The 11,591-nt window shown below is 44.8% G+C and overlaps 1 protein-coding gene across 1 annotated transcript in view; it reads left to right on the forward strand.

Moving 5' to 3' along the window:
* The window catches only part of dnmt3ba (DNA (cytosine-5-)-methyltransferase 3 beta, duplicate a), a 28,829-nt gene extending 19,241 nt beyond the window's left edge, over nucleotides 1-9,588 (forward strand). The window contains exons 17-26 of the mRNA XM_037683819.1: nucleotides 98-210; nucleotides 485-668; nucleotides 2,394-2,478; nucleotides 2,641-2,786; nucleotides 2,864-2,954; nucleotides 3,050-3,198; nucleotides 3,273-3,358; nucleotides 3,518-3,587; nucleotides 3,737-3,855; nucleotides 9,433-9,588. Coding sequence (XP_037539747.1) covers nucleotides 98-210; nucleotides 485-668; nucleotides 2,394-2,478; nucleotides 2,641-2,786; nucleotides 2,864-2,954; nucleotides 3,050-3,198; nucleotides 3,273-3,358; nucleotides 3,518-3,587; nucleotides 3,737-3,855; nucleotides 9,433-9,583 — 1,194 coding nt within the window. The 3' untranslated portion in view covers nucleotides 9,584-9,588. The remainder of the gene's footprint in view (nucleotides 1-97; nucleotides 211-484; nucleotides 669-2,393; nucleotides 2,479-2,640; nucleotides 2,787-2,863; nucleotides 2,955-3,049; nucleotides 3,199-3,272; nucleotides 3,359-3,517; nucleotides 3,588-3,736; nucleotides 3,856-9,432) is intronic.
* The last annotated feature ends 2,003 nt before the right edge of the window (nucleotides 9,589-11,591 follow it).

Below are 11,591 nucleotides of genomic sequence, written 5' to 3' on the forward strand. Positions count from 1 at the left end.
TGAAGGCAGCTGCAGACAGCTGAAGGCGACTGCAGACGGCTGAAGGCGACTGCAGACTGCTGCAAACAGCTTAAACGTGTGGTGTCACTGTTTGCAGGTGAACTTCACAGAGACGTTGTACCGTTATGATGAGGACGGATATCAGTCGTATTGCACCGTGTGCTGTGCAGGAACCGAGGTGGTTCTGTGCAGCAACTCCAGCTGCTGCAGGTAAATACACAATCCATTTTATGCAGCACTCAACATTTGTTTGGTTACACACATAGACTTTTTAAACAAAGTCCAAATTACTTTTCACCTGTAGTCTCATTTCAGTCCCGTTGTTCTTCAGTGGATTCTTGTATAGAATTGAAAACGAATAGAATGTCCCTCTGGTGCTTGTCCTTCTTGTCTGGTCCACTGATCGTTGTCCCTCTGGTGCTTGTCCTTCTTGTCTGGTCCACTGATCGTTGTCCCTCTGGTGCTTGTCCTCTGTCTGGTCCAGATGTTTCTGTAAGGACTGTCTTAACCTCCTGGTGACAGAAGGAACCTTTGACAAGATCCAGGAAGTCGACCCCTGGAGCTGCTACATTTGTGTCCCTTCTCAGTGTGAAGGACACCTGAAACTCAGGCCAGACTGGAGCGTCAAGCTTCAAGACTTCTTTGCCAATGACAGCGCCATGGAGTTTGTAAGTAGGACGTGTCCAACCTAACGTTTGTCTCGTTTGTGTCCTGGTAAACTGTCACTTATTGTTATAATTCACTGAGAAGCAACACGTCGGAAGATATCCTGAGCTGGAAACAGGAAACCATCGTTAAAGACCACCTGAGGCTCTGTTCTCTACCTGGATACCTGGATCTCGTCCATCAGATTCTGTTTCCTCCACTTCATTTGTTCTCATTTCTTACTCTTGTTTTCACCTCAACCCCTGGGTCCAACACTACACCCCATGAGGACAAGAACAGTTTGTCCTTCTGATGAAGTTTGGTTTGACATTGTAGAATTAAAGTTATCCAGAGGAACACCTGGAACATCAGAGCACAACAGATTTAGATATTTTTTATTGTCATTCACACCACATGTGTGGTACATGTGGTGGAACAAAATTATGTAGACAGGGTCCCAGTTACATCAAACAATAAAATGTAAAAGAAAAACGGTAAAAAGATCTAAGATATGAACTAAGACTAGACGAGCTGAAGGAACATTCAGCATGAGTCCCTGGCAGCTGTAAGCTAACACAGCTGAAGGTTTTATTTTACGGGGCAGAACCTCAACATGTGCGTTTGTACTGCAGCTTTGGTTGTTCTTAGAGCTGTCATTTCTAGCCCAGGCCCGAAGCCCGGCCTGACCTGACCCAACCAGAATTTGGGGCAGTCCGGGCCATGATAATGTGCTGGATGGGCGGGCCGGGTCAGTGTCTGACTTTCAATTGCGTCAGCGGATCAGCCGCGATCCAATTATATACCATACCATACCACTTTATTTATAGAGCACTTAAAACAGTGACAAGGCCAACCAAAGTGCTGTACAGACAAAACAAAAATATGGTAACATGGCTTGCTATAAAATCCAATTATATAACAACATTGTTTGTCGTACCTTCACCAGCCGCATGCAGCCATTTCACCGTGCGCTGACCGGCCTTGGAAAAGGTCAAATTAAGTTCAGTTAAGCTTCACATGGGACGGTACTGCCAGGCAGCAGTCCATCGCCCAAATGGTCGTTCATTCTGCCGCTGCTCTCAGCGGACGTGCGCGGCTGACGACCCAAACAGGTGAGATCCCAAAGCAGACGTGTCAGAACAGTCCGTGTCTGAATAAATTCAGACTAAATTCAGAATACAGACAGAAGCAGGGTTTTAATGTACTTTGACGGCCATGAAAGGACAAACACCCCCTCAGCTCCGATCTTCTGCCCCCTTTATTCAGCCGCGCGTCACTGCAGTAAAGTTAGTTTTACGTTGAACGTTGGACATTCCAGCTCCATGGCTTCAGTGGTGTGTTCCTCTCCTTCGATCCGATGCAGGCAGTCTGATTTAGGTTAGCTGAACTCGACTGAGAGGAACACACTGCTGAAGCCACGGAGCTCGAATGTCCAACGTAAAACTAACTTCACTGCAGTCCACGCGTCCACCGACCATTAATAACTATAAGCAGTCAAAGCTTAATTAAAAATGTCGGGGGGGGGTTTCCAGGTTCGGACCTGTAATTACTGTTAATTCGTCGGGTGGGGTTCTGAAATGATGTCTACGGGCTGGGGCCGGGTCGGATCAGATTTTTTGGGCCCAAATGCAACTCTAGTTGTTCTGGCTCTGAGGCTCTGCTGGTGATCTGCATCAGAAATGATTTGTGGAGCACGTTTCGAAGACAAGCTGTTGTTTCATTGATGTTCTCGTGTGTTTTATCTGCAGGAACCTCACAGAGTTTACCCCTGTGTCCCAGCTGAGCAGCGCAGACCCCTCAGGGTGCTCTCTTTGTTTGATGGCATTGCAACAGGTAGGATCGTCGTGCTGTCAATCAGTAATACGTTGATTCGGTGTTTGTGTAAACAAAAAGCTTCTGGTAAACATTTATAATGGACAGTAATCCAGTTAGCTTCACACAACGGTCTCTGTTTTATGGTTAAACTGCTCAAAGTAAGTGTTTTCATCACACCAGGATATTTGGTGCTAAAGGAACTCGGCTTCAGGATCGAGAGATATGTCGCTTCTGAGATTTGTAACAACTCGATCACTGTGGGAATGGTCAAACACAACGGGAAGATCGAGTACGTCGACGACGCTCGGGCCATTACCAGGAGACATGTGAGGCCAGAATGCAGGAACAGCAGAACTTCAGCTAGTGTGAAAGGTGACGTGAGCTCCAGCTTTGTGTGTTTCAGCTGGCTGAATGGGGTCCGTTCGACCTCCTGATCGGAGGCAGTCCATGTAACGACTTGTCCATGGTCAACCCTCAGAGAAAAGGATTATTTGGTAACTCTTACATTTCTGCTTGGAGACCTTTTAGCTTTGCAGGAAGAGTAGTAAGATGTAATTAAAGCGTTTGCGTTCTTCATGTCTCCCTGCAGAGGGCACTGGAAGACTCTTCTTCGAGTATTACCGCATACTGAACATACTGAAGCCAAAGGAGGAGGACAACCGCCCCTTCTTCTGGTTGTTCGAGAACGTGGTTTTCATGAGCTCCCATGATAAGTCTGACATCTGCCGGTTCCTGGAGGTGATCAATCATAAATGTAGCTGCACGTGTCAGTAAGGTGGGATCAGCATGTTCAATGTGTGTGTTTATTTCAGTGTAATCCAGTTCTTGTTAATGCGGTGAAGGTCAGCCCTGCTCACAGAGCGCGCTACTTCTGGGGGAACATTCCAGGCATGAACAGGTATAAATCATTAGCTCCTGCGCTTACTGTAACGTTGCAAAGATGACGAGGTCTTCACATGTGTGTCATATTTGTTTCAATTCAGTTTATTTATACAGCACCAAGTCACAACAGAAGTCATCTCAGGGCACTGATTTTTTGTGTGTGTGTGTCTGTCAGACCCATTACTGCGTCTCAGAGTGACAAAGTCATTCTCCAGGAATGTTTGGAAGTTGGGCGCAAGGCGATGGTAAAAAAACAAACATTCTGATACATTTTTAATTGATTTTGTTTTGCAGCATTGTCTTTTATTTAGTTTAGTATACTAGCAGCCATTCACTGTGGGGACTTTAATTCTGTTGTGCTTTTAATTTTATATTTGCCTCTGTCGTCCTGCAGACGGAGAAGATTCGCACAGTCACATCACATGCAGAATGCATGAAGCTGGGGAAGAAAGGGCCACTTCCTGTCACCATGAACGGGAAGGAGGACTACCTGTGGTCCTCAGAGTTGGAGATGTAAGGCTGACTCTCATATCTTACCACTAACTCACATTTTGAGTGTCCTCTTGGTGTTCAGTTTGAAGTCATGAGGGTTGGTGGTTAAAATATTTCTCTGTGCTTTAAAACCTTATCTGCATTGTTTGTTGCAAACTGTTTTACATTAACGTCTTTTGTTACAAAAGAAGTGTGGAGGATTACAACTCTTGCTTCCTGGACTGGACCCTGGGTTGTTAATTTGGAGGACAAACAAAATCAGACAAATTTCTAGAAAGAAGAGCAGCTCCACCCAAAGTGGGATGGATGTCATCTCCCCACATCAGGCCAGGTTTTCCCCAAAAAGCGCTCCAGTTATCTTATGTAGCCCACGTTGTTTTCAGAACACCACCTGGACACCCAGCAGATGAATGTCGACATACGACTAAACATGTCATTGCTGGTCATGTTGGGGAGGGGACCAGAGAAAACTATGGAGTCCAACGTGTTTTTTTTATTTTTTTTATCAGTCTTTTTATTTTGTATTTCAGAATACACACACAAAAAGAGAAAAAATAATGCAACAAAATCCCCACACTGTGTCAGCCACACAGACACAAACACACTACATTGACATATTCTCAACATAAGACACAAATGGCTGCCAAGTGTCTCAAAACCTCTCAACAGAACCTTTCAAAGTACGTCTGATCTTTTCCAGATGAGCATGATACATGACTTCCCTTATCCAGTGTTCGTATGCCGGGGGATGCGGATCCTACTATCTGCATGAAATAAGTCTCCTGGCTAGAAGAGAGCCAAAAGCAACCATATTCCTCTCATACTTGCTGAAGAACGTATCCACAGGGGCCACCCCAAACAGTGAAATGAATGGTGACAGGTACACAGTTTTTCCACATATCCCAGAGAAAATATCAAAAATAGATTGCCAATAGGTCCGCAGTTTTGAACAAATCCATACCATACCATTTTATTTATAGAGCACTTAAATCAGCTACAAGGCCAACCAAAGTGCTGCACAGACAGAACAACAGACAACACACGAAGCAATATAAAAAATGAAGTAAATCAAAAATATAGACATAAAAACGATGCAGACCAGAACCAGACCAGTGTGTAAGAGCGTATTGGGAAAGGAAATAGGAAATTATTTGACCCCCTCAGGGAAGCCTTTAATGCCTCCCAGACAGTAGAGAGTAGCATCCCTGGCGTTCGATTAACATCAAGAAAGAATTCAATTTCAGACACAAGGAATATGAGAAAGTCCTCCTCAGACAAGAGCAAGGGGTTACCCATAGACGTCGCAACCATTATATATGAAGGGGACATGTCCACCCCCACATAAAAAAAACGTTCATTTGCCCCCCCACACACACACACACTTTTACTATAAAACATTAGTTCAGTCGGCGCAGTTTCTCGTTCTTCGTGAATGAATCCATTCCACTTGGTTAATAGGAGAATACTCAAACCACTAAAACTCCACTCCAGGTTTTCCTGGGTACCTCCTCCAACCTGCAGTGCTTCTGTGGGTCTCGTCCTGCCTCGGCAGAAAACGTGCACAAGTGGAGGAGGTGGAGGTACCACTGCTCGCCAGTTTAGTGAGCTTAGTGCTGGCAGTTGTTGACCAGGGGGGTTGATCAAATGGTTAGGAGGATGCTTGAGAGGAGCGCTACGTCTGTAGCATGTTAGCTTAGCAGTAACTGTGACGCTGTAAGACGCTGCAGGTGTAAGAGACGCTGTGTGTTCAGGTGCATTAACGTTGAAATGTCTTTAAAACCCCACACCTTATTGTCCTCAAGCTTCATGAGAAACACCATTTAGATGAGTAGTGTTGAACACAAGTAAAAATGTCCAGTGGTGATGTTTTTTATTTCTCTATAAAGACAAATAGTGCCGACCTAACTCTCTGTATTAAAGTGTTTTTAAGTTAAAATGTCTTTAAAACAGCTGAATTTACACAAACTTGATGAGAAACATTCTTTAAGTGGAATTAAAGTAAGGAAATCTAGATGAAATGCTGCTATTTTGTAAACTAGAGTATAATTTTTGTGCGTGCACATACACACTAGTGTCCCCCCCACATTACAAATGCTTCTGACGCCCATGGGGTTACCGGTACGTTTCCAAGGACAATATACAGATTGTGTGACTGGAACAAGTGGTTTCATAAGTGGACTGTGGTCAATTCAAAGACCATATAAGACTGACATGAATACAGCACCTCAGACTGAAGAAGTCTTTCGGATGAATTTGAACACGTGTGAAAATCAATGTTAATATTTGGTACAGTATCCTTTGTTTGCAGTTACAGAGGTCAAACGTTTCCTGTAGTTTTTCACCAGGTCTGCACACACTGCAGCAGGAGTTAGTCTAGATCAGCCAGGTTTCTGGGCTGTCGCTGAGAAACACAAGAGTTTGAGCTCCCTCCAAAGATTTTCTTTAGGGTTTAGGTCTGGAGACTAGGCCACTCCAAAACCTTGATATGCTTCTTACGGAGCCACTCCTTGGTTCTCCTGGCTGTGTGCTTTGGGTCATTGTCATGTTGGAAGACCCAGCCATGACTCATCTTCAATGCTCTAACTGAGGGAAGGAGGTTGTTCCCCAAAATCTCACAATACATGGCCCCGGTCACCCTCTTCTTTTTTTTTTTTTCATCCTCTTCTTAATACAGTGCAGTCGTCCTGTCCCATGTGCAGAAAAACACCCCCAAAGCATGATGCTTTCACCCCCATGCTTCACAGTAGGGATGCCGTTTTTGGGATGGTACTCATCATTTTTCATCCTCCAAACACATCGAGTGGAATTAAGACCAAAAAGTTCTATTTTGGTCTCATCTGACCACATAACTTTCTCCCATGTCTCCTCTGGATCATCCAAATGGTGATAATAGTACATTATGATGCAGTAAAGGGCAAACTTAAGACGAGCCTGGACATGTGCTGATTTAAGCAGGGGAACCTGTTTAAACTTTCCTTCCCTCCATTGATTACGGTGACATTATTTACATGAACATTCCTACAAGCACTCTGCAGATGCTGTCTATCATGGTGCATTCAGATTCATAACTGGCTGTGATTATCGTAACCATCACTGCACTCTGTATTCACTGGTTAACTGGTCATCATTAACTTCACGCAGACTCTCTCACTGGTACATTTTCATCTTTAAATCACTTCTTGGTCTGCTGCCTTCATACATCTCCTCCTACATGTCTCTGCGTGAGTGCAGCTACAGCATGTGCTCTCAGGACATTATTACCTGCCGTGTCCCCTCAGTGCGGACTGAACTAGGCAAAAGGGCCTTCTCCTACTCTGCTCCTGTTTCCTGGAATATCTTGCAAAAAGACCTGAAGCTCTCGACCTTGACCTCTCTAAGTGGCTCTTGTAAATGAGTCCCCGAGGCTCAATGGGATTTACCTGTCTAAATAAAGGTTGAATGAATGAAAAAGATCACAGGACATTTCCCCTCACAGGATCCACGGAGCATGTGGAAGGGCATTAAGTGTATCACAGACTGTAAAAGCAGGGGTGCACAATGCCCTAGGGACCCATCACTGCCTGATGCTCTTAACAGGTTCTATGCCCGATTTGAAGACCTGAACAGACCATCCAGCACCAGACTCACCTCACCACCGGAAAAGGAGTTCCTCAGCATGACATCAGCAAAAGTAAGGAGGACCTTCAGGAGGATTAATCCTCACAAAGCCACTGGCCCAAACAACATCAGGGGGAAGGTGCTGAGTAACTGTGCCTAATAGCTCTGTGAGATGCTGACCGCCGTCTTTAACTCCTCCCTCACCCTGGCAACTGTTGCCACCTGCTTGAAGACTGCTACCATCATCCCAGTTCCTAAGAGCTCTGCAATGACTGGTCTAAATGACTACCAGCCAGTAGCCCTCACCCCAATAGTTGCTAAATGCTTTGAAAGACTGGTCATGGCCCGCAAAAAAGATACCATTGACATCAGTGAGGACCCACACCAGTATGCATACTGCAAGAATCGATCAACAGAAGACGCCATCTCCTCTGTGTTCCACACTGCTCTCACCCACTTCGAGCAGAAAGACTCCTACGTGTGTATGCTCTTTGTGGACTTGACATCTGTCTCCAAAACCATGATTCTCCAGACCCTGATGGACAAACTACTCACACTAGCACTGAGGCCCTCCCTATGCAACTGGGCCCTGGATTTCTTAACCAACAGACCACAGTTCGTGAGGATCCACAACTTCTCCACCATAACCCTCAGCACTAACTCCCCTCAGGGCTGTGTGTTGAGCCCCCTCCTGTTCACTCTGCTCACATATGACTGTGCACACCCATCCAGGCTGTCATATTGTAAAGTTGCAGATGATACAGCGGTGGTGGGATGCATCACAAACAATGATGAGTCCAGCTACAGGCAGGAGGTGGAACACCTGGAGATCTGGTGCAGCAACAACAACTCCCAACTAAAAATCTACACATTTGTATTTGTGCTGAGGAAAACAGCTCTAATTGGCTCCCTCATTGACTACATATCAGGAAAAAATAAATAAATAAAAACTGCAAACAACATAGTGTATTTAATTCAGAGTGCTGAGGCCTATACAGTCCAATATAAAAGAAATGTAGGACACAACCCCATCAAAGGTCCAAAAAGACAGATATTTAGTCAAACATAAACCTGAAGAAAAAAGCAGATTAGCAACTGCTGTGGTGGGGCTACACTGACCCTTGACTCCGGCTTCTCCGCGACGCCTAAGATCCTCACGTTGCACCTTCTCATACGTCCCTGCATGTCTTCATATTTCTTTTTCAGCACATTTATCTCGTCTTTCAGTTCTCGTCTTTCTTTCAGTGCTGCGCAGAGCCGCAACCTCATCTGACCATGTGGACAGCCCATCCTCAATATCTTTTAGACTCAGTTTAGCCTGGTCCATTTCTGCTCTGAATGCTGTGATGCTGTTAGTCACCTCCGCTCTCACTGCTTGAAGTTCACCCTTAATAAAGGCAAGATCCTCTGCGAGGGCGGCTTTCACTTCTGATTTAATTACTGCTGAAATTTCTGCTTTTATATAAGCCAGAATGTCCGACTTCAGGGCCGACACTTCCGTTTCTCTGGGACCTGGTGAGAGTGGAGCTGAATCCCTGGCTTCAGAAGTACTGTGGCCCGAGGCAGTGTCGGGCCCAGTGGCCACTGAACACATATACTTATATTTCTTCAAATTTGTCGCCATTCTTCAGCTTTGCTGAGTCAGTCACACAACAATGTTGAATATTGGAGCATCCAATGTAAAGGTAGTGAGAATATCTTCATGAAAGGCAGTTTTCAGGGAGTACTGGCGGGAGCCTAAGCTAAATGCACACTACTCCACTGCCACCCTCTTGTCCCTCATCTTAAGACGAGTCTAACACACATTTGAATATTCCAGTTGTCTACGTATGAATGTAAAGGTGTAAATTAGGAGCATCTAAGTCAAAGTTTCTTACATGTAATTTAACTCTTGCAGCGTAACTATCCAAACAAGCGTACTGTCTTTGTTTCCTAGTTTATCTGAAGATGAAGCTGTGCCTTTATTCATGCCACTGTTTGTGATGCGCTCTGGTCTTTCAGGGTCTTTGGGTTTCCGAAACACTACACGGACGTGAACCACATGAGCCGGACCTGCAGACAGAAAATCCTGGGCAAGTCCTGGAGCGTCCCGGTCATTCGCCACCTGCTCTCCCCACTGAAGGATTATTTTGAATGTGAAGCAGGTCAGTGATGTGAGACACCAGAGGAGCAGCTGAAAGCCTAGTGCCTTATCTGTCGTGCGTTTATGCTCCAAATTGACTTCATTTAGCATTTAAGATTTCAGCTCTTATTGTGGGGTTTGTGAGCGTTCATGTTCCTCGATCAGCAGCAGATAAACACATTCTGTTTTTTTTTTTCTTGTTTTGGTGTTTTTCTGTATGAAATGATGTTAACGTCATCTGAGAGCGTTTCTCTGAGCACAGGCCTGAGTCACAAAGTGAGACGAGAAGTTGCACCTGCCTTCAGGTTTTTATTATGTTGACAGTCATGATCAAATGAAATAACAGTGGCTGTTTCCTGATGCATGCTCAATAGTCCAGGTAGAAAAATCTAAAAAAGTTAAATCTGGTCCTCTGGACATTCAAAAAAACAAAACAAAGCTGTGGCTGTTATTTGTTATACAGTGCATCAGTGGGTAAAGCTGCCACCTCTCAGCAAGAAAGTCATCGGATCAAATCCCAGCCAGGGGCCTTTCTGGGTGGAGTTTGCATGTTCTCTCCATGCATGTGTGGGTTTTCTCTGGTTTCCTCCCACAGACCAAAAACATGCATGTTAGACTGATTGGTAACTCTAAATTGTCCCTAGGTGTGAGTGAGAGAGTGAATGGTTGTCTCGTTTGTCTCTTATCTGTCCCTGTGATGGACTGAAGACTGGTCCAGGTGTCCCTGTGATGTAGGGCTGTCATTTCTAACCCGTAGTCTGGCCCTGCCCGGACCGCATTCATACTGGGCCGGGCCATAATAATGTGCTTAATGTGTGGACTCTGATCTGCAGGCAGGTCCCCGGTTCAAATCCCGGTCCGGAGGCCTTTTTGGGTGGAGTTTGCATGTTCTCTCCGTGCATGCGTGGGTTTTCTCCAGTTACTCCAGTTTCCTCCCACAGACCAAAAACATGCGTTAGACTGATTGGTAACTCTAAATTGTCCCTAGGTGTGAGTGAGAGAGTGAATGGTTGTTTGTCTCGTTTGTCTCTACGTGTCCCTGTGATGGACTGGAGACCTGTCCAGGGTGTACCCCGCCCCTCGCACAGTGATTGCTGGACACGGGCACTGGCAACCCCTGTGACCCAAAATGGAAGAAGCGGGTAAAGATAATGGATGGATAATGATGTTTTTAATGATGTTTAATGATTAATAATGTTTTCACATTAGGAACTCATATTTGGTGGCAGCGACTCTCCTCACTCTGTGATCCAGGCCTGAGCTCCTCCTCGCTGACCTGTTTCAAATCTACAAACTCTTTTATAAACGTTTGATCTTTTTTCAACACCAGATATTTTTCTTTGAGAACATCTCATGTGTCATTAGAAGTTTGATTCTGCTCCTCCTGATCCGATCGTCTGGGAATCATTGGATGTTTTTTTAACTTCTTGTTGACCTAATGAACTGATGAGTCACATTTTTAATCTTTATTTTAATGCTGGATCTTCCAAACTGCATTTACTCTTCAGAGGTGATGACCTTAATGACCTTTAAAGACTCGGTCGCAGCTGAGATGTTTCCCTCAGCCGTGACTTTTTAATACTTATTTTAGGTAGCTGAGAAAGTAGAAGTAGTTCATAAAGTTGTACGTCATGAAACTAAAGCTCTTTGTACGTGTTGAAAAGAACGGCCTAAACTCTTTAATGTTCACAAACAGCAAAGTGACAAATAAAAGCCATGAAGATGAAAAACTAAAGGAAGCAGCTGTTCCTGGCTTTTCATCTTAAGCTCTTTCATCCGCTGTAAACAAAGCAGCGAGCCTTAAATGTCCAGCTGGGATTCAAACCGGTGAACTTCTCTCTGAGAGACAGCAGCTGTACCAACTGAACCACCGTGCCTGGTTGTTAGAAGAGTCAGTAGTGAAATGTTTTTTTTATTTGTAGCAATATTTTGTAGCTTTCATTTCATTTTGAGGACTTGTTGCTTTAATAGCAGCAGGAAGCTGTGAAGTGCCACGGTGCGTTCAGGATCAGTTTTTCTTCTACGCTCTGTGGAGCAC

Source organism: Nematolebias whitei, chromosome 11 (genome assembly GCF_014905685.2).
Source record: "Nematolebias whitei isolate Nwh7 chromosome 11, NemWhi1, whole genome shotgun sequence".
Taxonomy (NCBI): domain Eukaryota; kingdom Metazoa; phylum Chordata; class Actinopteri; order Cyprinodontiformes; family Rivulidae; genus Nematolebias; species Nematolebias whitei.